This window comes from Cygnus olor, chromosome 24, assembly GCF_009769625.2.
Source record: "Cygnus olor isolate bCygOlo1 chromosome 24, bCygOlo1.pri.v2, whole genome shotgun sequence".
NCBI lineage: Eukaryota > Metazoa > Chordata > Aves > Anseriformes > Anatidae > Cygnus > Cygnus olor.
In genome coordinates, this window is record NC_049192.1 from 5,233,999 (window position 1) to 5,261,975 (window position 27,977).

The following is a 27,977-nucleotide window of genomic DNA, read 5'->3' on the forward strand; positions in this document are numbered from 1 at the left end:
GCAAAAAGCTGCTTTTCTCCCCCAAATCAGGCTCGGGGATGAAATCCGGGCAGCGGAGGCCGGGATGGATTCGGTCCTGCTGGTGAGCGTGGACCACACGGGGGGGGATCCCCGGGGGGAATCGATGGAAGCCGGGGCGCTGGAGGAAGCCGGAGAAATGCGATTTGCTTTGATCTCCAACGCGCTCGGGAGATTTCGCTGCTGCGGCTTTCGGGTCCGCAGCCAGCAGCGGGGACGCCGCTCCTCCCCGCTCGCGAGGCAGATCATTGCCGGTTATTTTTAGAAGACACAGATGAATAAAAATATCGCCTATTTTATTTTACTTTTATTTTTTCCCCCCCCTCCCCCCACCCCGTTGCGGCAGCCTCCTCCCCGACATCGCGCAAGGTGCTCGGGGCCCACCACCAGGATGGCTGTCGGCCTCGGGGTGGGGGTCGGGGCTCTGCCCCCCCCCGAATTTCGGCCGGGGGTGAGGTGTCCCCTGGTCCCTGTCCCTCGGGGACCGGTGACGGCAGCGCGGGCTCCGGCCTCGGGCAGGACACGTGTGGCCAGCTGGATGGTGAGGGGAACAAGCAGTGCCCCTGGCAGCCTCAGCAGCGCCTTCGGGGATTATTTATGGCATTTCACTCCCGAGGAGCACATTTCCTCCTGGGACAGGACAGGAGGGACAGGGCACCGGGGTGGGGGTCATGCACCCATCCCCCAGTGCTGCATTTGCTGCATTTTGTCCAGATTTCTGGATTAAACCCCTAAATCAGGTGATTTTTTTTTTTCCCTTGCTGCAAAGCTCACGCCATGCCGTGCTGCACCACGGCCTCATCCCCACCATGCACCCAAGCACCCGAGGCTCCACGTCCCCTCCGGGGACAGCCCCACCGTGGCCCCTCTCCCATCTTTTCCCCTTCCCTCCATCACCTCCAGCCCCACCGGGTGGTCTCGGGGGGCTCCGGGGCTCCCACAGTGGCTCCGCTGGTGGCAAATGGAGAAAAAAAAACCCGGCTCAGCTCCGCGGCCCCGCTGCTCCGGAGAGCGGCGGGGTCCGAGCTCAGCGTGGGGTCTTGCACAACAGCTGTGCTGCAACACCCAGGCACGGGCAGGTGAAGCGAGGCCAGAGCTGGAACGGTGAATTTCCTGGCTTTCCAAAGCCTACGTCAGCCCCCGCTCCTTCCACGCACGTCTCAAGCCGAATTTCCTCATGAGCGGGGCTGTGAAGTCGGGGTGGGCGAGGACGGGGCCATGGCTCCGTGCCGGTGCTGGTGTCACAGCCACTGCGAGGCCACTTATTAAGAAAAAATCCACCCCTCCGGTGCTTTCTTCCCATATATTTTATTATTTCTGTCTCTGCAAACAAACAAATTCACCATTCCCGTGGCGCGAAGCAGGCTGCAGCCCCCAGCACCGCCGCCGGCCTGGTGCAATTCTGCAGGGCCTCGGCCTCAGCCCCCGAAATGCAGCCAGGGAGCTGGGACCCCAAATATTGATCCGGTGAAGAGGAATTGAAAGCTGTCAGAGGCCAGGCAGGAAATATTTGAGGCCAGAGCCCGGAACCAGGCCCTGGGGCAGCGCCTCGCGCGGTGCTGGGAGTACCGGATCCACCGGGGTCACGTTAGGCGAGGGAAAGCTCTCCTAAATGAACCAAATCTGCCACTTTTTTTCGAAAGCGGGCTTTCGTTTTCACTCCGTGTTGCCATTTAGGGCCGGTTTTACCTAAATTACAGCTGGCAAAGCCTAGTTCAGCAGCGAGGGCAGGCCCGCGGGAGCACCTCGGTGCCGCAGCCCCGTGGGGGATTTTATGGGGTCAGGACGTGGGGAGCGGGTTGGGAGTGGGGGCACCGGGTCGAGCACAATCCCGATAAAATCCCACACCTTATAACCCCCCCCCTGGTTATTAAACCCCTGGTTTCAATCTGCCTGGGGCTAAACCCCCCCCCCCAGCTCCAGGTTCTTTTGCCCTTCCAGGCCCAGGCGCTGCAATTTCCTGACCAGGCCAAAGCGGCGCTGGGCTCCGCGTTTCCAACGCGCTTCATTTTTCCCTAAAAAAAGGGGTGTTTTGAGGCAGCTCGTAGGAAAAATCTGATCAGGGTTACCACAAACAGGAACATTTCTGCCTGTCCCCACTGCCGGCGTATCCTCTGGAACAACACCCCCCAGCACCAGCTCCTGGCGGGTATTGTTTATGATTATTATTTATTATTTATTATTTATTAACTTTCTTGGGGTGCTGGGGTGCCCCTGGGGCATTTCTGGGGCTGGGGTCCCCGGAGGGGCATCACACGGGGCCACTGGCGCTGGGGGCTGGGCTGTGGCAGCACCGGGGCCGGGGGGGCTCTGGGGCACCGGGACTGGGGTGGCCTCAGGGGCGTTGCACCTCCCTGGGACATTGCATGGGGGCAAGACACCCTCCCCCCGGGGTCATTGCATGGGGACAAGACCCCCCCCCCCCCAGGGAGAATTGCATGGAGCTGTAGCCCCCCCCCCCAAGATATTGCATGGGGACAAGACCCCCCTGGGGGCACTGCATGGGGACAAGACACCCCCCCCCCCGGGAGAACTGCATGGAGCTGCACCCCCTGGGGACATTACACGGGGACAGGGCCCCCCCGGGGGGCATTGCATGGGGCTGAGACCCCCCCTCAGGACATTTCACAGGGATAAGACCCCCCCCCCCACCCAGAGAGAATTGCGTGGGGATGGGACCCCCCCCCCCGGGGGCATTCCACGGGGCTGAGACCCCCCCCCAGGACATTGCAGGGGGACAAGACACCCCCAGGGGCATTGCACAGGGCCAGGACCCCCCCAGTCCATTGCCCCCCCCACCCCCATTCCTCCCCCCCTTCCCCCCAGCCCCCAGCAAGTGCTCGGCGCGGGGCGGGCCCAAACGGGGCGTGGCCAAACCGGAGCACCACCCCCCTCTGCTTTGCATATCCCCGCCTCCTCAACCAATAAAAAAACGCTCCACGCGAGACGGGCGGGTGAAAGAACCAATGGGAATCGAGCTGGGGGGGGCGTGGGGAGCCCCGGCCGCGCGGGGGCTGCTCGGAGCCACTCGGAGCCGGGCGGCGGCGGCGCGCAGGTGGGGAGCGATCGTGTCACGCGTGGGGGGCTCGGGGGGGCCCGGTGTGGGGTGCGGGCGGTTGGGGGGCAAAGGGGGACCGGGGGGACACGAGCGCGGCCGGGGACCCCCCCCGTTTGCCGTGGGGTTCCCCCGTTTTTTATTTATTTTTTATTTTTTTTTGCGTGGAAATCCGCGGGAGCCCACGCGGGGGGGCACCGGGGGGGGTTTGGGGGCGCGGCTGGGGCTGGGCTGGCCCCAAATGTGGATGGGGGGGGCAGCCCCCAGGAGTGTGCCGCCGGGGGGGGGGGGGAGGGAAGGATTTGGGGTTGGATTTCGGGTTGGCTTTGGGGTCCCCTCTGGGGCTCCCCCTGCGGTTCCCGTTGGGGTTCCCTCTGGGGCTGCCTCTGGGGTCCCCTTTGGGGTCCCTCTGGGGTCCCCTCTGCAGTTCCCTTTGGGATTTCCTCTGCGGTTCCCTTTGGGGTTCCCTCTGGGGCTCCCTTTGGTGCTCCCTTTGGGGTTTCCTCTGGGATTCCCTCTGCTCTTCCCTTGGGGCTCCCTTTTGGGTTCCCTCCGGTTTCCCCTCTGCAGGCCCTTTGGGGCAGGGACAGCAGGTCCCACAAACGTGGCGTCCCGTTGAGCTCCCTCTTCCCCCCCCCCATAGGCACGGAGCTCTCCCAAAGCTTTATTTTTAGATTTTTTCCACCTAAAGCGCGTCCCCAGGTAAGCTCGCCGTGCCCAAACCGGAGCCCGTCGCGCTCAGCCCGGGGGGGTTTGGGGGTTCAACGGGTGGCCCCAGCTCCGCAGGCGATTTGGGGTCCCCGGCATGGAGCCCTGTGGCCGGGGCACCTCGGTTTTGGGGTTTCTTTCTGCTCGACGAGTGGGATGGATCAAATAGGGTAGAAAAAACCCCCAGAGCTGGCACTCGGGGGTGCTGTGGGTGGTGCTGGAGCCGTCTCCCTCTCTAAGGGGCCGTCGAAGCGGTTGGGGCATCGCTGGGGCACCGAATCCGGGCTTAAAAGGGATGGCAAGTTTAAAAAAAAAAAAAAAAGAAGTTGGAAATGTAAATTGCTCCTTCCTTGAAACTGCCCGAAGCTGGGTGCCTCCATCCCCTTCCCTGCCCCGCAACCGGGGGAGCCCGTCGGGAGATCCGCTAGCGCCGAAATATCTGGCTTTTATCAGACCCTTTCCCAAATTTACGGCGTTTTGACCCAACGGCGGCGTCTGTGCTTGGACGCGGGGCTGACACGTCGAAGGCTGCCGTTTGCAGTGCCTGGGTTTTATTTCCAAGGCGGTGACCTATTTATGGGCTAACGCCATCCGGGGGCACGCAGCCACCGGCGGCGCGGAGGAAATGACGGCCGCCGCTCGCAAGGGTTAACCCGGAGCCCCCGGCGCTGAGCACCACCGGCTTTGCCCGCGGTGCTGAGCGTTTTACAGCCCCAGGATGCGGCACCGGTCCTGGGCCGTGCCGTGGGACGTTCCCCAGGCCCCGACGAGGTCCGAAGGAGGGCACGGCGAGGAGGAGACGCGCGGTGGCAGGAGGAGAGCGGGTACCCGCGGAGGAGTCGCGCAACGTCCGAAGCTGACGAGGAGGGAAAAGCGCACGCGGTGGCGCGGGTCGGGGCCGCGAAGGCGGCGAGGCCGAAGGAGAGGAGCAGGGAGGAAGGACAGAAGGAGGTGGCCTCCGTGGTGGCCTCCATGGTGGCCTCGGCGGTGGCCGTGGTGTGGGACCCGGTGCCAGAGGGACCTGGCGGTCCCCAGGGACAATTCCCAAGCCCAACCTTTCCTTGCTGGCATGGGGGGGGGGGGGGTTCTGGAAAGGCAGCCCCCAGCCGCGTCCTTGGAGAGCATCCCCGCGCCGCTGGGTAATTAGCTGGGTGTTAATTAGCGGCCTGCACCGGGCGCTGGGGCGCAGCGAGCTTGCTCGAAGCTGGACTCGAGATGCTGGACGTCCCGCTGCATGTGGCTCCTCGTTAAGGACCGGGGCTTAATTAGCAGCTGTGTGAGCCGGGGGGGGGGGGGCACAGCGTTGGCTTTTTCCAACGTTTTCACCCAAACGGCGCGTTGGGTGCTGGCGGAGGGCCTGGAGGCCAGGAGCTCCGGTGGGCTGTGCTGATGTCACCCCCGTTGGTTACCTTCCCAGCTAATTACCCCTGGGGTAATTAGCGGGGGTGATGGGGGGGGCTGTGCACCTCGCCCCCCCCCCCCCCGCTGCACGACCCCGGGGGTGGTCCCGGGGTGTGGGAGGAGCGGAGCCGGGTAAACACGTTTCAAAAGCATCCCTGGCGCTCGCGCAAGGCAGCGTGTAAATCTTTAATCTGCTCTGGGAAAAGGCTCGGAAACCTCCCCGGGACAGAGCGGGCACGGCCTGAAGTCCCCAAAAATTGGGGATAATGTGCAAGCTGGTCTGAAGTCCCCGAAATTGGGGATAGTGTGCAAGCTGGTCTTCAAACTGGGGCACCGCAGCCTCTCCTGGCTCTGGGTGCTTGCAGCCCAGGAAGGAGCCTCGCCATTTCATCCCTATCGCAGGGAAATAATGAATTATTAGCTTTCTCTCTCCCTCTTTTTTTTTTTCTATTTTTTTTTTTTTTTAATGCTGCATGTTGGTGGGTGTAAAGAAATGGCCTTGAGTGCTGTAGTGCGCGAGATAACGTAACTCGTTTGTCGTGAGGCTGACGGGCTTTCTCCAGGATTAGGGATGGCGGCTGCAGTAAGTATTCCTGATTTTTTTGCGGGTGGCTTTATTAGAAAATTGGGGACGCGGCTGTAAAGGAACCATCGGCAGCAGAGGGGTGGGATGGGGAGAGGTGGCGGTTAAAGCCTCTCCTGCCTGCCACGCTCCGTGTTCGGAAACAGCGGCGTCGCTCTTAGGAAATAAGCCTCGCTAGAAGGGTTCCCATTCCAAGTATTTGGGGCTTTCTGTTAAATTTAATGGGTTAATTAATTAAGGGCAGCTCTAGGAAGCGCCGCCTCTCCTCGCTTGCAAGCGGCGATGTTTCTGGCGCGGCCTCTCGAGCAGCGTGCGGCTCGCACACGCCGCCGGCACGCGCGCGCTCCTCTTGGCTCCGCGGGGTCGGGGGGGGCACCGACCTCCCGAAATCTCTCCCCGGGGGATCAGCCCCCCGCGCCTTGCACCATCCGCGAGCCGTCGTGGCCGCCTTCCCCGTGCCACCTCCCTTTATCCGCGTTGGGCTGCTCGGGGCCGCCGCTGGTGGCGTTTCCCTGCCCTCTCCGAGGAAGCCCCCTTGGAGCGGGGCTGCGTGCACGGGTGCTTGGTGCTCGGGGGGGGGGGGCTTGCGCTGGCCTCGGTGGGGGTCTTCAGCTCATGGTCTCGCAAATGGGACGCAATAATTTGGAAATGATTTTCCAAAAGATTGCGCGTATCCCCCCCAGCGCTGATTCGTGCCCACCCGGGGCGGCTGCAGGCAGAGGTTGGGTTTTATCCCCCCCCTACAGCCACGCAGGACCCTCGGTGTTAGGGCCAGCCCGCCGGGGTTTCGCACCTGTGCTCTCAAAAGGCTGCAGAGGATGATGAGTAATTAATAAATTAACACAGCGCTTTTGTTACCGGCGGGTTGCTGTGGTTTAGGCTCACCTGGCCGAAAATAAATGTATTTGTCGAGGCTTTTTGATGCTTTTTTGTTCGATGCTTTTACAAATTAAAAATCCAAGTCTGGTAGCCGTATTTATCCTGGAGAAAACACGACGTTGGAGCAGAACTGGCAAGAAACAAGAAGTTTCTTGCTTACCCCGAGTTACGTTCAGATGAGTTCCTCTTTGCCCGGCGGTGGCACGGGCGCTGCCACCCCGTGGGGACCGGGGCCGGTGGCCGGAGGAGCTCGGAGGCACCAAAAAATCCCACCCAGGTCTGCAGGCTCGGCTCCTCCTCGCCCATAGGCGTGGCTGCTGTTTTGACATGCAGACAGAAGCAAATCTGTGGGTTTTTTTTTTTTTTATTATTATTATTATTATTTTATTTTTTTTTGTCCTTCTCCGTGGGCTGGGAGGAAACCCAGCGAGAGGAGGCCGCCGGCTCCCGATGGCAGCGCAGCGGGGAGCGGGTGCCAAGCAGTGGGCAGCGGGATGTCGAGAGCTTTCTCGCTTTTTCAAGGCGGTTTTTATGTAACCCGCTGGGAAGCGGTGCTTTTTTTTTCCGCCCCCCCCCCCCCCCCGTTACATAATGCTGCTTTCTGAGGGCTGCAGGAGATCGCCTTCCCCTCGCACCGCCGCCGGCCGCGTGTCACCGCCGCAGGGTGGTGTCAGCCTGGATCCGTACCTTCGTGGTTTTAATTGGTATTTTTAACATGTATTTCGATATATATTTTAATCCATTTCGATATTTATCCCACATATATTTTAATGAATGTGTCCCAGATATTTTAATGCATTTAATATATATTTTAATAGATATATTCTAATAGGTGTGTTTTAATACCCATTTTAACACACATTTTAATACCTATCTATATCAATATTTTAATATATATATATATATATTTTAAAAAGTCACCGTCCGAAGTCGTGTCCCCCACCCAGATGTAGCAAGCAGGGGGCTGGGGCACGGCGCTTTGCAGCCCTGCTCCGCGCCTCGGTCAGGATTTGTGCCGCCTGGTGAGCGGAGTCGGTGCCGGTGGCCGTCCCCAAACCGCGCCAGCACCGAGGGCACGAGGGCTCCGGGGGCGAGATGTGTCCACGTGCAAGGCCCCCGATTGCCTCCAGCCCTGGGAATCTCCTCCCTTTGGAAGGCCGACAGCCCGTAAATGTTTACGGGCTTTCGCTTTCGCCGCTATATGTTTGTCTTTCGGAGTAGAGGAAGGGGAAAAAGAGGGGGAAAAAAAAAAAAAAAGAAAGGGTTCTGGCCGTGGTTTTCGTGTGTTTTTCCACTTGGTGTCGAAGCTTGGAGCTTTTGGGCTCCAGGGCCGGGCACCGCGTGCGGAGGCTGCGGCCGGAGGCGGCTCCGGGATGCTCGGGGCCGCGGCAGCCGGAGCTCGGTCCGTGCAAGATCTCTCTCGGAGGCGACGTGGAAAAATGATGGATTGCAAAAAAATGCTGGATTTCCTCGGGGGCAGCGTGTCGTCTGGTTACGGTGCCTTGCTGGATAGCCAGCCGAGCAGCCAGAGTGGTTTTAACGGGTTTATATCGCGCTGTAAACTGCAGCAAGGGGGAGGAAAAGAAAAACAAACCCAAACCCTTTTCTGCCGAAATATTTGTTCTGGCAGGGGGCGAAGGGTAGCGAGCCATCCTGCTCGCTCGTTCCTCCTGCTGCACCCCGGGCTCGAGGGCAGCCTCTTATGTCTGAAACAGGAGGAAAAAAAAAAAAAAATCAGTTATGAGCTGGATCCTCGCTGAAACCACTTCAGAAGCTGAAAAATATTGGCTAGGCGAAATGACGAAGCGAGTGTGACAGGAACACACATGCCATCGGCGCGAGTTAGCCGCGTGCAGCAGTTTCCTTTCCTCCTCCCTGCGCTCTTCGGTGCCTAAAAGCCGCCTGTCGCCGTGCTCCGGGTCGCTCCCAAATCCCCCTGGTGTGCGGGAGGGGAGGGAGCAGCTCCCTGCTGGTGGCACTGGGGGACACGGGGCTGGTGGCACTGGGAGGTGGCAGCGGGGGACATGGGGCTGGTGGTAGTGGGAGGTGGTAATGGGGGATATGGGGCTGGTGGCACTGGGAGGTGGCTGTAGGGATATGGGGCTGGTGGCAGCGGGGGACATGGGGCTGGTGGCACTGGGAGGTGGCAGCAGGGACATGGGGCTGGTAGTAGTGGGAGGTGGTAATGGGGGATATGGGGCTGGTGGCACTGGGAGGTGACAGTGGGGGACATGGGGCTGGTGGTAATGGGAGGTGGTAATGGGGGACATGGGGCTGGTGGCACTGGGAGGTGGCAGCAGGGACATGGGGCTGGTAGTAGTGGGAGGTGGTAATGGGGGATATGGGGCTGGTGGCACTGGGAGGTGACTGGGGGACATGGGGCTGGTGGTAATGGGAGGTGGTAATGGGGGTCATGGGGCTGGTGGCACTGGGAGGTGGCAGCAAGGGACATGGGCTGGTGGTAATGGGGGATATGGGGCTGGTGGCACTGGGAGGTGACAGTGGGGGACATGGGGCTGGTGACACTGAGAGGTGGCAGCAAGGACATGGGGCTGGTGGCACTGGGAGGTGACAGTGGGGGACATGGGGCTGGTGGCACTGGGAGGTGGCAGCAGGGGACATGGGCTGGTGGTAATGGGGGACATGGGGCTGGTGGCACTGGGAGGTGACAGTGGGGGACATGGGGCTGGTGGTAATGGGAGGTGGTAATGGGGGACATGGGGCTGGTGGCACTGGGAGGTGGCAGCAGGGACACGGGGCGCACTCGGGGTGCAGGGAGCCGCCTGCGCTCCCTGCGGGACACGACCGGGGGTGTCCCCGAACCGGGATGTCCCCGCACCCTCGGGGACAGAAGGAGTTAATGCCACCGCCGGGCTGTGAGCTGACACCGATAGCACACCCAGTTCGCTTCGGTCCACCGTGAGTCACGGCTCACCCCGCGCGCTCCGCGGGGACGGTTCAGCAGGGTGCGCGCGCGGCGGCGGCTGCAGCGCCTCCATTTGCGTTTTGTTTTTCCTCGCAAGAAGAAGTTGCCGTGCCCGGCTCCCCGCGCTGCCAGCTCCTTGCACAACATGCGCGCCGAGGGAGCGGAGCGGTCCCCGGGAGCTTTGCTCGGCTGCTGATAAAAAAAAAAAAAAAAAAAATAATAATAATAATAAAAAAAAAAATAAAGGGGGAGGAAGTCAAGTGGCTGGGGTTAAAAAAAAAAAAAAAAAAAAGAAAAAGTGAATTTTTAATCGAAGCGGTGACACATTTCGAAAGCAGCAATGTGAGAAACGGTCCCGAATCCGGGCAGATTTGTGATTTAAGAGCGAGGCGGGGAGGGAGGCAGAGCCCCGGGTGGCGGGGATGCGGCGGCCGCCCTGGGACCGCGCCGGGGCCGAGCCGAGGTTTCTTCGGAGCTGCCTCCGAGCCCGCGGTGGTTTGGGGAAGGACGCGGTGTGCCTTCGCGGGGAGCCGGGCGGATCTCAAAATAAGCGGCTGACGAAGCAGCGCGGCCCTGGAGGTTTCTCTTCGTCGTGTTTCAGGCCGGCCGGGCGCGTCCCTCCGAGCGGCTGCGTGCGAACGGCCGGCTCGCTTTGCAGGGAGCCGGGCTCCTGTCCGATCCCACCGCTCACCCCGAAATAATCCCAAACGGCATCGGGTGCCAGCCCCGTCGCTGGCTGCTCGGTCTCTTGCTCAGTCTCGCTTGCAGGTGTCTTGGAGCTTCTCACCTCGGAAAAATTGCTGTTTTGTTTCTCCTTCCTGCTGCACGTAAACGTTTTGCTCGGTATTTGTTTTCTTAGAGAAAAGCCTTTTCCCCATCGCAGGGAAGCGACGCCGCAGTGAAGTGGCGAGGAGATGCTCCAGCTGGGGTCGTCCTCCCTCGCCCCGCACCGGTGCGCTGGGGACAGGGACGGGGATGGGGACGGGGACAGGGACAGCCCCAGGGCTGTTGTTGCCGGTTCCCGGCCTGACCCTTGCATCTGGAAGCAAGCGTTGCAATCTGAAACTTGCAGCCACGGCGCGGTGGCGTGGAAGCGAAAGCACTCTGGGCTAAGCGGGTCTTAAAAAACAAACCCCGGGACGCCCAGCGCTCCTTTTTCCATTCCGCTGAGCCACGCCGTGACTTTTAGCAACGGGCAATAAAAAAGTTGGACGGAACGGAGGCGTAATTTTTTTTTTTTTTCTTCTTTTTTCCTCCTTTTTTCCTAAACTGATGCTGAGGCGCCGCATGGCACGGGATGGGAGCAGTGAGCGAAACCAGCCCTTCGGTCGCCGCCGGAGCGCGCTGCGCTCGGCGGCTCCGTGCTGTGCCCGCGCTCTGCCTCCTGCACCCGGGGTGCTCGGGGCGGGGGGAGCTGCCCGTGGGTCCCCACCGCGGGGACGGGTTCGGTGAGGGCAGCGCGTGCGACCCCGTGCGCCCCAGGGCAGGGTCCGACACCGCTGGGATGTGCCCGTGGCTTAAAACCACAGCCTCGCTTCTCCCTTCTTGCGAAATCCTCTTTTAGAGTGAAGCGTGGGGTTCGGTTTTAATTTTTTTTTAATTTTTATTATTTCCCCCCCCACCCCCCTCCTTCCCAGCTGCTCGGGACACCGGCTCCCGTCGCCCCGTGCCAAGCTGGGACCCCCCGAGCCGGGCTCTCACCCACCCGCGGGGGAGATCTGCGGGGCGAAGTTTCCACTTTTGCAGCTGGGAAGTTCCCGGAATGGCGATTTCTAGGAAATGCGGCCCGGGATGGTCGCGCAGCAGGGTTTTGTGAAACTCGAGCACGTGGGATACCTGCCTGTCCTCAGCCCCGGGTCAGACATCTGCGTCCCATTCCCCGCTCTGATTTTTTCTCGTTTTTCTTCAGGCTGGAAGATCGCAGCAGCTGTGAGCGGAGGGGGTGGCGAGACCAAAGGGCTTGTTTTTACGGGGTGGATTTCGGTGCGGGGCAGCGCTGGTGTCCTGCCCGTTCTCCTGGGGCGTTGATTTGGTGCCGCGGGTTTTTTTTGTTCGAGGGAACTTCTTCGGGATGCTTCCTCCGAACGTCGCGGGCCGTTTGGCGAGCGCACGAGCGGTGCTGCAGGGGGGCGAAGGTGGCCAGCACCCAGGGGTGAAGGCACCCCCCAGGCATGCAGCAGTTGAAAGGGAAAAAAAAGCCCACAGCGCTTTTGTTATGCTTGCTCTTAAATACGCGTTAAAAAAATGCAATTTTTCTGAAGCAGCAGCTGAAATAATGCCAGTGAGGGCTGCAATTCAGGCCGAGCCCCAGCGCTGATGTGCCCGCGGGTGCCCGTCGGCTGCGCTCCCTGGGGAGCACGGAGCCGGGCCCCGGGCGATGCTTCCCCTGCTTGCGCTGACGGGGGAAACATCGAGAGGGTGAGGATGAGGAGGGGGCAGAGGCTGTGCTTCTGAGCAGCTCGAGGGTTTTGTGCGGGCGGCAGCTCCTCCTGTCTCACTTTGGGAGTCCTGACGTGCGGGGCGTCCCCAGCCCGCGAGCATCTTTGCTTTCTCTTGTTCTGCCAGAAGCTCTTTAGCGTGTTTCGTGTTAATCAGCATTTAAATAGAGGTTGCGTCCAGATGCTGAAGCCTCTGGGTTTGTCTTGGTTTTAGAACTCGTTTGTTCGAGCTCTTCAACTAAAGATTTATCAGCGGGGCTACATTTTCAGGTCAGCTGGCATAGCAGCGACTGACCAAAAGCAAGTTAAAAACCCAAACCCTCTCCTTTTAGAGCTCAGAAACGGCTCTGCCACTCCGCAGCACCAGGGAAAAGGGGTTTTGGGGGCTGATTTTGAGGGCCGGGGTCTGTGGGTGGCACTGGTGCTGGGCTCAGAGCTGGGGCAGGGGCTCCGGGGCTGTTTTGGGATTCGCAGGCTGTTGCAGGGGACTTTGTTTCGGAACCGCAGCGTGCAGAAGTGCCCTGATGTAGACGCAGGTCATGGCGTGGATCCCTGTGACCCCCTTCCCGTGGTGCCCACCAGATCTCATTTGCGTGCTCGTTGAGCATCGCTGGCCGGGCGCATCCTCGCTGGACCACGGCGCTGGAGCCAAGGTGGCGAAGTCCCCGCGCGCGCGTGCTCGCGTCCCGCTGCAGGGGTTCATTTGCTTTAATTAAACGCCATTAACCTTGCGGCACCGTCATGGCTAATGGAGCAACGGGAGGGAGGGCTGTGCTTGGGGGAGATCTGTCAGAAACGCCGAGCTTTTGCGCTGGGTAATTAATTCCCTGCCTTCACGCTTGGCGTCCAGGAGGAGAAACGTCCGGCTCGGGCACGGCGAGCGAGGTGCCGCTGAGCCCCTGCTCCCCGCGGGCATGCGCCAAGCCCGGCGAGCGGCACATTTCCTCCGGCTGTTTGTTCGAAATTAATGGGAAGTTTGGATCCCCTCCAGCTTTCCCCCGGCTGCACTTGTGCCTCCGAAAGGCTGCTCCGAGCTGGAGAGGAGCGGGAGCAGAGCGGTCTTTTCCCTACTACTACGGCCCGGAGGCGTTTTGTTGGTTCTTTTTTTTTTTTTTTTCTTGGGGGGGTAGGAGAAGGCTCTTCGAGCTCTTTCACAACGTGGACCGCATCTCCTGTGGGCTCCGTCCCTCCCAACCGCTGCTGACGCAGACCTTCTCCCCCCGCCTTGCGTTGGATGCCTGCCCTGGATGACTGCACTAATTGCTTACGTCGAAAAATAATGAGGAGGATGCGGGTGGTGTATTTTTAGATGTCTCTCGGTGGGATTTAGCAACCGGCGATGCGGAGCTGGCATCTCCGGAGCCGGCTTCCCCATCCCCGCGGCGACGCTTCGTGGCCCTTGGGGGGCCGTGCGCCGAGAGGTGCCTCTGCTTGGGCGGGCGCCCCGCTTTCGGGCTCCTCCTGGGCCTTAATATCTGCAAAAAGGGGTTCCCTGAGCCGCCCGGCGTCCGGCTCTGGTTGTGCCGCACGGGATGCTCGTGGGTGGCTGAATCCTGGCGGCGGCGAGTCGCGGCGGTTCCCAAATCCGCTGGAAATAGCGCGGAATCGGTGCATTTGGACACAGAATCTCGGAGTCCCGTGAAGCGTTACCCCGAAGCTTGTTGTCGCTGGGCATGGCCCCAGGCAGTTCCCTCGCTCCTGTTTGCAGCTTCCACGCAGAGCCCTTTGTGTCTCGCTGGCTTCCTGCGCCGAGGGGAGGCTGGAATTCGGCTCGTCCCTCCCAGCGCTGGGTGCAAGGAGTGCAATTATTCTTACGGCCTGACTTAGCTGCCCTCGGAGCTGAAAGCATCCTTTCTTCTCTGTTTATGAAACCCCGAACGGATGATTTCTCCTGCTGGTTACCATCAGCTTCCACACCAAGGGCTGTGGGAAAGTTTCGCAATGATAGGGACTTTAATAGATCTGTTTTATGTCTCAAAATCCATTGCTTTCTAATTCTGTGTCACATGTTTCCCTTATTACGTCTTGCACAGCGGTGTGGCTACCAAAACAAGTCGGACGATCCGAAGGAAAGCGTCAGGAAATATTTTTTTCCCCAACTCGAGGCCCTTCCCTTCTCGCCAGGCAGCGTTCGCCCAGCTCGGCCAGGGGGGTGCCAAGGTGCACGGGCTTCACCCGCCCCGGCCTCGCATCGCGTCCTCGCGACGCTTCCCCGTGCAAACAGCCACCGTGGACTCACACGAGTGGCTCCGCGCCCGTTTTAAAGGAAAAAAAAAAAAAAAAAAAAGAATAATCGTCCTCGTGTGCTGCTCGTGCTTTGTGTCAGCAAAGCGTTCCCGGCCGCTGGAGCAGGCGCATCCCTGCCCCTCGCATCGCGCGCCGGCTGTGGCGAGCGCCTCTCCCACACGGCTCTTGCTTTGGGCGATGCTTTGCCCCAAAGAAGCCATTTCTTAGGGACTTTCTGCAAATTCTGTGGGTTTTGTGTAGTTTTCAGAGCTGCGTGCTGTGCCCGGAGGGCTTCCCGCCTGGGGAGAGACCCCGCGGCGACGCGTAGCCTCAGCACTTTTTTGGGTGTTCTTGGTGAGCGAGAGGAAACGAGGCGTGCCTGTGGTCGAGCTGTTGATTTAAGAATAATACAGCCTCTGACGAAACAGCAAGTAATTCCTCGTGGAAAATAATCCTCATCGATGTGTCATGGGTTTGGAGCACAATGCTGGGCTGGTGCAAACGCTTCTAAGCCAACGTAGCTGGGCACCTCGGCGTGCGCCCAAGGGGCTTCGCTGCTCGCCCCCGAGCATCGGGGTCTCTCCTGGCGTCACCGCTGCCCCGAAGCAGCCTGCAAGCAGCAGCCCCGTGCTGAAGTCCCTCTGGTGGCTCTCGGTGCTCCCGCTGGGGCGAGCATCGGCGCGGGAGGTCCCGGAGGCTGGGTACGGAGATGAGTCCCCGCGTGCCAGGAGTCCGTCGGCCAGCACGTGCTTACCTGCTGGCACAGCTTTTTGGTACAACTCTTGCCCGGGGAGTCCCTGCGGCACCGGGAGGGGTGTGGCGATGACCCGGGGGGCTCGGCGAGGCGAGCGCATCCCCGTGGTTGTCCCCACTTCTGGGCAGGACGCCGGGGACGCGGCACGGGGCTGCGTGCGCTCGCGGTGGTGCTTCGGTGGCGCTGAGCCTGGGTGGCCCCTGGGAAGGGATTTTCCGCTCTGCATGCTTGAGATGTTCTCTAAACTTCCTGCAGGGCCAGCAGAACCAGGGCTCTCGAGCTTTTAACCCTTTCCCCTGCCTCCTGCCCGCTCTCTCCCCAGCTCTGCTGCTCCTGCCCGGGGACGATGACGACCGACGAGGGCACCAAGCCCGAAGGGGAGGTGCAGGCGGCCGCCCTGGCCGAGCGCGGGGAGGACATCACGCCCGCTCGGGACCGCGGCGTGCTGAAGGTGAGCGGGGTCCCGCGGCCACTGAAGCCCTCAGGGCACCTCGCGGCACGAGGGGATGAGCGTCGGTGCCGCGGGGAGTAACGAAGGGGCGAGCGCGGCTCGTGGAGCCGGAGAGCGCGGCGCGGATTCGGCCCGCCCGATGAGTTTTCGCTGCGATTGTGCCTCTAATCGGATTATTAGCTGCAAATCCACAAAGCATTTTTGTGTGTGACTCACAGACATTAGAAAGAGCACATTACTTAGGTCATCCAGTCTGCTCCACAGCCCCTCTTTTCATATTCAGGGCCGTTTCTGGATAGTTCTGCTCAGCAGCACTTGCTCTTCTCCAGCTGAATAGGACCTTCCTCTAATAATAGCATCCTCCCCTGCCTCCATCCTCAGCTTGGGAACTGCTTGTTCCAGGCTGTAGCAATATAAGAAAAAAAAAAAAAAAAAAGTGTTGACAAGAAGCGAGTAGTGAAACGACACACCCCTGCGAGTGAACTCTGCACGGGCTGAAAGCACGGGGAATTTGGGATCGCTCCCCGTCGGTGCCGACACCTCCGCAAACGCGCCCGGGTCCCCGCACCGTGGGCTGAACGCGGCTCCGTGCGGGGCTGGCTTGTAGGGGATGGTGGAAGGGGCAAGGGAATGGTTCCCCCCGACCTCCCCCTGTCTTAGGGCACCTTTGGGGTGTGTGTTTATGTATAAACATATAGTATAATACATAATATAATATATTTATTTAATACACGGGTGTATACGCAGCCTGAGCTCTCCGTGGCTCCGTTCTCACGGGTGCTTTCCCTCCCTTAGATCATTAAGAGGCCGGGCAACGATGACGAGTCCCCGATGATCGGGGACAAGGTTTACGTGCACTACAAAGGCAAGCTGGCCAACGGCAAAAAGTTCGACTCCAGCCGCGATCGGAACGAGCCCTTCGTCTTCAGCCTGGGCAAGGGTAAGGGGACGGGGTCTCTGCCCTCCCGGCGCTAAGGGACGGCACCAGCCCGGTGTTTTTTTTTTTTTTTGGGGTGCCTCCCTTACGGGGGTTTTTGTGTTTCGGGTTTCGTGTGTGATGTCTGCCTCTCTCCCAGGCCAGGTGATCAAGGCGTGGGACATCGGGGTGGCTACCATGAAGAAGGGCGAGGTGTGCTACTTGCTGTGCAAGCCGGAATACGCCTACGGGGCCGCCGGCAGCGCCCCCAAAATCCCCTCCAACGCCACCCTCTTCTTCGAGGCAAGTACGGGGCCGGGCTGCCGCGGGAGAGCTCGCTCGCTGCCTTCTGCCTTGCCAGCCAGCTCCTAAAAAAAAAAAAAAAAAAAAAAAAAAAAGCACAAAACAGCTTGGATTCCTGAAACGTGTCCCTCCGCTCCAGGAACCGGTGCCAGTGTTTTCTCAGAAATGTGTGTCTGAGCCGGAGAGGCTGCGGCCGGGGAGCAGCCCCGCGGGGAGAGCGAGCAGAGCCCTGCTTTAAAAAAGGCAGGCGAAAAGGGGAAAACAGCTCGGAAATGCCTCCCTGGGCTCAAAAATGCCTTCGCGGCGCTGCTCCCGCGCTGCCTGGGGAGCCGTCCCCCTCGCACCTTCCAGCCCCGGTTGCCTCCTTGCCTGCAGGATTCCTGAACTCCCTTTTAGTGTTACTTTGTGTTGGGCTTCAGGTGCTGGACGTGGCCCAATTCCTAATAAATCGGGTGTATTATGCTGTGGCTTTGGAGCTGGCTTTTATGGGCAACTTCTGCTCGTCAGCTGAGCGGAGAATTAGTTTGCTTGGCTCTCCGGCTCGGGGATGAACTGCTGCTTTGTGGCTTCCCCGTTGTTTTTCTCCTCTCCTTCCCCTCCACCCACCCCCAGCTCTGCCTACCTTCCCTTTAATTCTTCAGGTCGAGCTGCTCGATTTCAAAGGCGAGGACCTGTTTGAGGACGGGGGGATAATCCGGAGGATCAAGAGGAAGGGCGAAGGCTACTCCAACCCCAACGAAGGCGCTACGGTGGAAAGTGAGTAGCGGGCTCCGCGGGCAGAGCCGCACACAGCTGGGCTCTGGCCGAGCAGGGAGGGCAGCGGTTAACTTTTGGGGTTTTGGTGAGCTCCGAGGAGCTGCCCTTGGCACGGCCCGCGGCCGCCGTTCCAGGGCTGCTGGCTCCGAGGGTTTTACTGGAAAACCTCGAGGCGCGGGAGCAGCCAGCTGGTGATGGAGCACCCGGTCGACGACAACCCGCGCTCTGTTTTTCCCGGTCCTTTCTCCCGTAGGACAAACACGGTCCCGCGAGGCTGCCGGGGAGGGCGAAGCCCCGTGGGGTTTTGGGGTCAGACCCTTCCTTTTTGCACATTTCCCCCTCCTGCGTCCCTGCCTGAGTGGCTGCGTCCAGGACCGGCGTGGGGGATGCTGAAAAATCCAGGCTCTGCCTCCTGGTGGGAATTTTTCAGCAGTTCCCCTGGGCTCCTCGTTGGGATGCTGATCGTTGTTTCGGAGCTTTCTATCGCATCTGCCGCGGCACGGAGCCTTGCCTTTTCCTTTCCATGTGGCCAGAGGACGGCTGCAAGCTTCTGGTCACCGCTGACAGAGGGGATGAATTAATGCGAGGGGTTTGTGGAGCCAGCTGTGGTCTGAACCGACATCAGGAGCTGGCTGGGTGACGAGGAGCTCGTCCCATGCAGCTCCTCGCTCCCAGAGCCCTCTCCGAGAGCAGGACACAGTAATTCTGGTCACGTTTCTGGAGCAAACATTTCACCTAGGCGGTGAGAGCCAGGCTTTTTTTTTTTTTTCTCTCCTCCTAAGAACAACTCGGCCATAGATTTAGAGCTACCACGCGGTACAGAAGGCATCTAGTTTCTTCTCCCCATTTCAGAGCTCCTGTTCGCTGAAGAGGGTCCAATTAACTTCCATTAGCGAAGGAGAAATTGGATCCGAACTCATAAAACTCCCTGCCTGAAACGGCCAGTTCTTCTCCCAGAGTTTTTTAAGGAGATTTTCTTGTCCCACGCTGATCTCTCCGCCCGTCACATGCTCAGCACCGTCGCCGGACCCGGCCGGGAGTAGGGTTTCAAGCTGGCTTCACCATCTCCAAGGTTAACCTAAGAGACAGGCTAAATATAATTGAAACCGGCCCAATTCCCACCTGCCTTTTTAGAGCTGTTTTTTTGTTTTTTTTTTAAATTCTATCTAAAGAGGCTGCTGGGGGCGAGCACGGGGCGGGCAGCGGCGTGCCCGGAGAGTGCTCCTGCTTTTTCCTTCGTGTTGGGCTGTTGGCGAACGCGACGGTGGCGTGATAATTTGGAGCAGGACGGAGGCAGGAAGAGGGAAACCACAGCAAGCAATCGCCTCTCCCAAAGGACGCGGAGAGCCGGATCGCCACGCGGGGTGGCTTCTCGTGGAGGGCTCCCCGCACGCTGGGGGCTGCAGACCCTTAAATGCATCCCGCTGAGAAAGGAGCGGCACGAAACAACCTGGGAAGCATTTTGGGGTGCAAATAGGCTTTTTTTTTTTCTTTTTTTCTTTTTTTTTTCTCCCACAAATGCAGCGCTATTTACCTCGGAGCGCTTCGCTCGGGGCTGGCTCGTGTGCACGAGGGGCTCCTGGCACCAAAGGTGGGACCCCGAGGAGCAGCCCCGGGTTTTGTGAGCCCAGCCGCCTCCGTGCGGGGCTGCCCCTCGCCTCGTTCCCCTAAAACCCTGTGTCAACTCCAGGATTAGCCCAGAGGTGCCCGGCATCGCTGCCATAACCAGGCTGGCCGAAAACGTGCGCTTACCGGGGCGAGCATCCCCGGGCTGGAGTTTTGCAAGCGTTTTTGTTTGTTTTTTTTTTTTTTTCTTTTTATAGGTTTTGAGTTTTACAGACCGCAACTCGCGGTTCCGGTTCCTAAAACCCGGGCTGCCGCCGAAATCCCGCATTCCAGCTTTTCTTACAACCTTTCTCTCGCCCCCCCCCCCCAACCCTCCCCCTTTCTCCATTTTAATCTGAGTACAAATTGCTGTCAGCACATCAAGTTCGTGTGCCAGCCGCGCTCGGTACACTGTGTTCTGAGCTCTTCAAAAACAAAATCGCTGCAGGCACCGGGAGAACAATAAGTCAGCGCGGCAGCCGAAGGGATGTGCGGCGGCCCAGCGGGGGCTTTTCTCCCCGTAATCCAAGAGCAGCCGCAGCCAGCTGACCTGCTGCACGCAGCGCCCAAACGCTCCTGGAAACCAGAGCAGAGATCTCCCCGTCGCTTTCCGTGCGACTGAAATGGAAGGAAAGCTCTCTTTTTTTTTTTTTTTTTTTTTTTTTTTTTTTTTTTTTTTTTCCCTCCGAGCAAGGGCTGGGAGCTCGCATCCTCCCGGGCACCCTGTTGTAAGCGGGCTCGTGCGGGCGCTGCCGCGTCCCGCTGGTGATGGGTGACCCCGGGGAGATGTGGGTGGGTGCTCGTTTTGGGGTCGGGAGGTGGGCACACAGCTCAGGCTGGGTTGTGCTCGCCGGGAAAAGGCACACGGGTGGCAGGAGGATGGCGCGGTGCCGTGGGGATGCCCGTTTTGGGCTGGATATCCCGTTTTCCTGCCCCTAAGGAGATAACGCAGGGGTTAGCCCCGGAGGTGGGCTTGCTGGAGGGTTTTCCACGTAGCCTTGAAGCCCGGTGGGGCAGGGTGCTGGAAGTCGTGGCAGTGCTGCTTGTCCTGAGCTGGCTGAGAGCGCGCAGCCTGTGTCCCCTCGCTGCTGCGCACCGCTGAGGGATGCAGGATGCGTCCCGGGGTGCTGCAGGGAGCGAGCATCCTCTGCCACCCCTGTGCCGTGCCGTGCCGAGGGCCTGGCGTTATGCAGGCAGGTTGCAGGGGACGGCGTCCTCGGGTGAAGTTATGGGATGGCCCTGGTGGCACATCGGTGACGGGCAGCGTTTAGCACCCGAGTGCTGGAACTGCTCGTGTTCGTGCTGGTGCTTGCGCTCACCTCCCCGTGACGTCCAGGACCAGGTGCTCTGCACCCTTCAGTAGCTCAGGATCCGTCCCGCAGCCACCAGGTCGCCTTTGGGTCCCTCGGTGGCTCACCCTTCGCCGTTCGGGGCATCACCGAGCTCTGCACCACCAAGGTGCAGGGTGGAAAGCAGACCATCGCCAGCTAGGCAGAGGGTTGTTTGCTTTCCAGGGGTCTCTCCCCATTTTGCCAGCATTTATACGGGCGCTAGAAACTCTTCCTGCTTCAGCTCTGCACCGTGGCTGTAAGATGTGGGTCTTTTCCACCCTGAGGGCTGCCAACACCAGCCCAAACGGTTGCAAATTCTTTAAGCAGTCCTGACAGCATTATTGCCTGCTGTGATTTTTCTCCTCTCGGAAGCTTTTTTTGGTTTTTCTGTGGTAGGCAGGAGTTTCTTATGAAATCCCTTTTACTTTATATTTGCTTGCGTGTACTTGGGAGGTGGAGTGCAAAGAACACGCGGTGCCCCCCAGGCGTGCACCGTCCTCGGGATCAAATCAGTAAAGAACAATCTCCCCGTGGAAATCGCGCCAGGAGCACCAGGTGGTGAATGTGCCAGGTACCCGCTGTCCGCTCCGGCTGCGCCTCTGCCAGCTCCCCGGGCTGGAACAGCGCGGTCATTGGTTGAAGATTAAAAAAAAAAAAAAAAAAAAAAAAAAAATTAAAAAAAAAAATGTTTATCTTGTACTTGCAGTTCTTAGAGGCAGGAGAACACGGCCTTGTTTTTGAGGTATAGGGCAAGGGTATGGCGCTGTATAGGAGGCTTGTAATCGCCGTGATAAACTCCGCGTGGCGGCGTGCCAGGAGCAATATCCAGTTCCAGTAAGGCTGACTCGCGCAGCGGCGCACGAGGGGAACATATTAGTCATTATGTTTATCTGTTGTCTGCTCCTTGCTTCGACAAGATACGGCTGCCTTGCTTCTTTAGCCGTGCTCGTTCCTGAGCCCTCCTGCCCCTCTCTGTTCCCCGGGGGGCTCATTCGGCCGGCAGGCAGTGCCCCCCGTGCCCCCTGTGCTCCGGCATCCTCCCGCTGCTCCCAGGGCTCCGGCTCGGCCGGGGGCTTTTGCTGGATTTTGGGAGCTTGAGGCAGATGTGGTTACCCGACAGAGTTGTCCCCAGCCCTGCTAAAAGCAGCTCCCTAAGGCAGCCCGTGCCGCCGATGTACAAAATCCCTTGGGAAATGCTTTTTTTTTGGGGGGGGGGAGACGGGTGCTCGGGTCCCGCGCGGCACCGGCTGCCCGCAGCCTAGCACGGGGCTCGCTCTGCCCTGCAGTTCACCTGGAGGGCTTCTGCGGCGGCACCCGCTTCGACTGCAAGGACGTGAAGTTCGTGGTGGGCGAAGGGGAGGACCACGACATCCCCATCGGCATCGACAAAGCGCTGGAGAAGATGCAGCGGGGAGAGCACTGCGTCCTCTACCTCGGGCCACGGTAAGGGGCGCAGGAGCTCGGCTTTAAGGTTTTCCAGCCTCTGCGGCTGCTTTAGCGTTCGTGGAAGACAGCAAGCACGGCAGCAGGGCTCCTCCAGGAGAGGCTCGGGTTAGCATCACCAGCAGGGCCAGCCAGAGGGGGCAAGTGGCACGTAGGCAGGAATTTGGAGGCGGTTTTAAAAGCAGGTGAGGTGGCAGGGGCTGCATCCAGCTCCCGTGGCTGGAAGGAAAGAATCACCAGGGTTTTTTTCACGAGTAGAGACACTGTAGGGGAAGGTGTAGAAAAAAACGGAGGTGATGCACCCGGGTGCACGTGGGGAGGATGGTCTCACGTATGTAATGCACATATAAAGCAGCACATCTTTGCTTCCGTAGCGTGCTGGCCCAAAAACGTTCGTGAGCGTAGAGCTAGATGTGAAAGCCGAGCGAGCACCTCGAGTGCGTGTTTATGGCCAAACCCTGCCGAAATGAGGATTTAGGGGCTTCTCTCTCTCCAGACCCTAACAACCCTAGCCCTAATTATGACCCTAAAAAACACGTACGGTGCCAGTTTCTCCCATCAAAAAGTGCTCCCAACGGAAGCCTTTGGGTACACCTCAACTCCCTTGGGGAGCCTTTACGCAACCCCACACACAACAGGGCTCTTTAGGGGCTCCTTAGGGGCTACGTTTAGGTGGCTTTTCCATCTGCATTTTAAAGGTGCCGGTTCATCGAGGAGGATATCTGGGGAGGAGGGGGATGCAGGCAGTGGAGGGCGGATGGGGCTGAGGACCACGTGTGCCGATCGCCCCCTGGGTACCCCGCGGCGCTGCCGTGCCCCCCAGCGCAGCCCCTCTGAACTCTCCCCATTTCTGCCCTTCCAGGTACGGCTTTGGCGAGGCGGGGAAGCCCAAGTACGGCATCCAGGCGAACGCGGAGCTGGTGTACGAGGTCACGCTTAAAAGCTTTGAGAAGGTGAGGGCAGGCCCGGCCCCGGGGTGCCCGGGAGCGCTGCTCCTCTCGCGGCATTCACCCTTTGTCCCTGGCGTGGCTGCGCCGCGGCCCCTGCTGAAGCAGAGACGTCAGCAAGGATCGCTGTGTTCTTAATTTGTTCTTGTGTGTTGGTTTGTTTTATTTTTCTGGCCGGGGTCCAAGGCTGGTTCTCTTATTTGTTCCTAGGCTTGTTCCTTTTGTACTTTTTTTTTTTTTTTTCCCCCTCCTTGGGCTGCACAGAAAAAAAAAAAAAAAAAAAAAAGTTTTGTGTCCTGCCAGCCGGCCGGGGCGGCCAAGGCCAGGGTAAACGCTGGGGGGGGCTGCACACAGGGGCTGGGGACAGGGACAGGGACGTGGGGACAGCACAGGAGGTGCCACTGGGATGGGGCAGGTGCTGCTGGGTCCCCAGCCCCGGCTGGAGCAGGGGATGGTGGCGAGACCCTCTGCTTGCCCGCTCTGCTGGGGAGGTCTCTTCCTACCCAGTTTTTTTTTTTTTTTTTAATATTTTGGGGCTTTATTTTATTTTTATGTTGGGATTTTTCATCCTGTGAGGTTGCAGTGGATGAACTGCAGTGGACGAACCGTGCTGTAATGCTGGGTTCAGGGGAAATCCCATACCCAGCAGTGATTTATCTGGTGCAAAGGGCTCCTCTGCACTCCAGGCACGCGCCCCACGTGTGCCACGACTATTTTCCTCTTCCCTTTCACCCCCAGCCCCTCAAACTCAACGAGCTGTCACCTCTGCCCTATGCAACACCACCTTGACAAGCCCCACTTGTTAAAAAGAAACCCCAGAAAGCCTCGTGGATCCACCTGGGTTGCAGCATCCCATTAATTTCTCTCCCTTCACCACTCCCCAAGGGCGTGCGTGCCGGCGGGGCCGGCGTTTCGAGGTGCGCGGTGCCTTCGACCCGGCGTCGCCGTCGTGCTGGTGGCCGCCGTGCCCCGCGGCCGTGGCTCTGAGCGTTTCTTTGCAGGCCAAAGAGTCGTGGGAGATGGACACCAAAGAGAAGCTGGAGCAGGCCGCCATCGTCAAGGAGAAGGGGACGATGTACTTCAAGGTTTGTGAGCGTGGCGACACCCGAACGCGAGCGGGGAGCCGCGCCGCTGGGCGCTCGGAGCAAATCCTGGACCTCCAGAGGCACCACTTAGCAGTCCTGAAGGGGTGTAAATGTCAGAAACGTGCCCCCCAAACTTTCCCCGTCCCTCTCCCCGTATAAATTATGAGCTCTGTGGGAGGTGCAGCCCCTGCCCGCCCCTTCCCTGTCCTCGGTGATTTCGGGCACAGATCCGCTGCCGCCCCAGCTCAGGTTCCCTTTTTGCTCCGTCCCAGGAGGGGAAATACCTGCAGGCGGTGATCCAGTACGGGAAGATCGTGTCCTGGCTGGAAATGGAGTACGGCTTGTCCGAGAAGGAGTCGAAAGCCTCCGATTCCTTCCTGCTGGCTGCCTTCCTAAACCTGGCCATGTGCTACCTGAAGCTGCGCGAGTACACCAAGGCCGTCGAGTGCTGTGACAAGGTGCGGGGGCAAGGGTTTGCTTTTACTCTTCCCCCCCCCAGTATCGAGTTTGTCCGTGTACAAGCAGCAGTTTGCAAACAGCAGCGCGTTGTTGGCGTCCCCGCCGTGCCTCCTGCGCCCTTTGCGTGCGTCTGCGTCAGGAAATTATTAATTCTTTTATAAAGGGCTTGCATTTAGCAAGCTTGCCTAAGGTTCTTAACCACGTAAGGCTGGCTGCCTTAAGCAGGATGGTAAGTCACCCGTGAGACGTGTCTGGGACATGAAGCTTTCATAAAATAATGTGAAGCAGGGAGGCAAAAACCCGTTTAATCCGAAGGAGCCCTCAGCCCAGGAGCTCCCCGTGCTCCTCGGGTCCACGTGCAGCGTTCCTGCCTGATTCCAGCTCTGTGGGGGCTTCTCTCCTGACCCTGCCACCCGTAGCGGGGTTTTGTGCAAGGAGATATCTTTAATCAGCTAAAGTATATCAGTAAAAATTATATGAAAGCATATAAAGTATATAAAAAAATATATACCTGCCAACTGGTTCTGGAAACAAGTGAATTTTTGCAGAGCAAGATGCTCTGGGGACTCGGAGCCTTCTCCCTTGTCCTAATTTGAGCACTTTTAATGAGGCTTTGATCTTAAGGAGGTCTTTGAAAGCCACCCATTGAGCAAACCTAAACCGGGAGGGCACGGGGCTGCACGAGCAGTGCCCGCGTAGCGCCGGGGCTGCAAAATGAGGGAGCTGCTTCTGGGGAGCATCTTCCCTTGCAAGGGGCCGACGGCATTTGCAGGAAGGGGAAGGCTCTGCACCTCTGCCTTTGCTCGTGGTGACACGAGGCGTGAAGCACGTTGGTGCACGTGGGAGCCGTGGCCGTGCCGTGGACGCGTGTGCCCTGAGGAGGTGCTGGGCTCTGGCAAACTCTGTCCTTCCAGGCACTGGGGCTGGACCAGGACAACGAGAAGGGCTTGTACAGGCGGGGCGAGGCCAGGCTGCTGATGAACGAGTTCGAGCTGGCAAAATGTGACTTTCAGAAAGTGCTGGAAGTGAACCCGCAGAACAAGGCCGCCAGGTCGCAGATCTCCGTCTGCCAGAAGAAGACGAAGGAGCACAACGAGCGGGACAGGAGGATATACGCCAACATGTTCACCAAGTTTGCGGAGAGGGACGCGAAGGTTGGTGCCGCGCGAGTGTCCGGGCGCCCCGATTTGGCCACGTTGAGGGATGCTCAGCAGGCTCGTGGGGAGAAAAGAAGGGTTAAAACGGAGGAAATTGGACATTGGGTTGAGGATGCTGAGGTCTGGGAGCATGGCCTCCAGCTGATAGAGCCTGGATGGGAAGGAGCTGGTTGTTTCTTGGTCAGCAGAGGACGCAGAGGCTGCTGTCAGGTTGTCAGTAAAAGTATTTACGGCGCGGGCTTTCGACAGCTGATAACAGGTTTGGCATTTGGACGTCGTTCTGCCAGGCGTAGCCGCTGGCCGTTGATGACCTCCTGGCCATCGGCGGTCTGGGTGAAGTGAAATGTCATCCACCCCCTGGCAAGGCCAAGGGTATTTTGAGACATGATAGTATGGATTTCCTGAATCTTGTAACCCAACGCTCTGCTCCTCTGCTCGTACAAGAGATCGCTTTCTCATAACAGGCTCTAATCCAAAATTCCTCCAAACAAAAACCGATGCACGGTGTACTGTAACGAGAGAGGACACAGCTTTGCAAACACTCTGTACGGGTAATTTTTAGTATAATCTCTTCTGAACCGGTGCCTGAAAGTGAGGCTGTGGAATAAGTGAGTGCTGCGGGCAGGGAGCAGTCCCGCTGATGGGGCTCGTCAGAGGCCTCGTGCTGCGGGCTAGCGCGGCACGTCGAGATGGCAGGGCTCGCTGTGAGCCTCCCGGTGGTGCTCCTGCACCTGTGGGGTGGGCTGCAGCTGTAGGTTGTGTATGGGCTGCAGTTATAGGATGTGTATGGGCTGCAGCTATAGGTTGTGTATGGGCTGCAGCTATAGGTTGTGTATGGGCTGCAGTTATAGGTTATGTATGGGCTGCAGCTATAGCTCGTGTATGGGCTGCAGGTTGTGTATGGCCTGCAGCTTATATATGGCCTGCAGCTATAGCTCTTATATGGGCTGCAGTTATAGACCAGTGTATGGGCTGCAGATAGAGCATGTGTGTGGGCTGCAGCTCATATATGGCCTGCAGCTATAGCTCTTATATGGGCTGCAGCTATAGACCAGTGTATGGGCTGCAGGTATAGCTCATTTATGGGGTGCAGTTACAGCTCATGTATGGGCTACAGCTATACCTTCCATGTAGGCTACAGCTATAGCTCATGTATGGGCTGCACATACAGCATGTGTATGGGCTGCAGCTATAGCTTGTACATAGGCTGCAGCTATACAGCCCAGCGTAGGGGCTGCAGCTATAGCTCAGTCCTCTGTCTCCCCTCCGAGGGCACCACCTCCTCTCCTTGTTCCTCTCCTCATTCTCCTGCGTTTGTCTGCGCTGTGCCAGTGCCCTGCACCATCAGGGCAGCTCCCATCCTTCCCAGAGGCTCACCCGGAGCTGGGACAGACGACGTCTCACCCAGGGAAGCAGGCACCTGGGGTCCGAGGGGGGTCTCTTCTGCCCTGCTGGGCTCAGCCTCACGTCCCAGCCCTGGTATCGCTGCCACCAGCTGCTCGTCGTTTCACCTCGTTTCTGACTCCGTGTGGTTCCTTTGCTCTTTTGCAGGAAGCGGCTAGCAAAACCGGGGTAGAAAAAGAGGCAGCGAAAGCGGCTTGTGCACAGGGGCTGGAAACGGCCGGTGCTGGAGGCAAAGAGGCCGAAGGCCACGTATGATGGAGGGGCAGGAGGAAGGGAGAGCCTCCTGCCCTCAGCCAGCACAGAGAATGGTTTTTGCCAGGACTTAAGGACTCGCCAGTGTTTTCTTGTAAAGCTTGTTACAGTTCGTGTGATCGTGGAAGCAAAAGCGCCTCGCAAAGAAAAACAAACCCAGTCCTGCTGCCGCGGGCGCGCTCGCGGCTGGGCGCGAGCAGCGGGACGGCGTGGGACCACCGCAAGCGGAACAAACAGCTTTCCAAAGGAGGGGGGGGAAAAATAAATAAAAGTTGAAGCTCTTGGCTCTCGGGAGGTTTGCGCAGACAGCTCCTCGCAGCTCGCTGGACTTGGTGTCGGCTGGCTGTGCCACGGCCTGCGTCCTCTGAGACGAGCTGGGACATGGGAGCGCTTCGGCAGGATGCGACGGAGTCCTCCGGCAGAGGCAGAGCAGCCTTCATCCTCCTCCTCCTCCTCCTTCTTGCTCCGGGGCTGGGAGGGGAGCTGCAACAGGGACCCGGTGCCCTGGCCCCCCTGTGCTCACTGAGTTTGCTGTCGGGGTGGGCTCAGGTTTCTCCTGTTGGTCCCCTGCACGTGTCCGAGGGCGTTGCAGCACGAGAACGAAAACCTCCTGCGTGCCCTCCCTGTCCCTTGGGGGAGGCGATTCCCCCTCCTGCGGCTGCGGAGGCGTTTCTCATCCGTGGTGACCCCTCTGCTTAGGGATTTACAGTTCGGCTTCAAAGCACTGTTTCATTGGGGGAATTTGTTTTTATTTTAAGAGGCTGCATCACGGGTTTTATTTTGTTGGAGGGCGAAAAAGGGTTTTCCAGCGCTGCTGCTCACAGGTGCCTAAATCGCGGCCAGCAGTGGGCTCAAATTTTTAAATGGGGGTTTTATTGCT

At 59.1% G+C, this 27,977-nt stretch overlaps 1 protein-coding gene across 12 annotated transcripts; it reads left to right on the forward strand.

Moving 5' to 3' along the window:
- Window positions 1-27,353, forward strand: FKBP5 (FKBP prolyl isomerase 5). 12 transcript variants are annotated; one of them, XM_040535762.1, is made up of 12 exons: window positions 8,996-9,139; window positions 9,384-9,765; window positions 15,311-15,439; window positions 16,235-16,379; window positions 16,516-16,658; window positions 17,300-17,414; window positions 21,637-21,793; window positions 22,656-22,746; window positions 23,742-23,825; window positions 24,098-24,283; window positions 25,199-25,438; window positions 26,993-27,353. In XM_040535762.1, exons 3-12 carry the CDS (start codon window positions 15,335-15,337, stop codon window positions 27,098-27,100), a joined length of 1,374 nt encoding a protein of 457 aa, XP_040391696.1. In that variant the 5' UTR covers window positions 8,996-9,139; window positions 9,384-9,765; window positions 15,311-15,334; the 3' UTR covers window positions 27,101-27,353. The 12 variants fall into 12 exon arrangements, with proteins under 12 accessions (XP_040391692.1, XP_040391702.1, XP_040391694.1 ...); XM_040535770.1 differs by lacking the exons at window positions 8,996-9,139; window positions 9,384-9,765 and adding exons at window positions 10,158-10,338; window positions 10,430-10,522; XM_040535758.1 differs by lacking the exons at window positions 8,996-9,139; window positions 9,384-9,765 and adding an exon at window positions 1-82.
- Window positions 27,354-27,977: the final 624 nt, after the last annotated feature.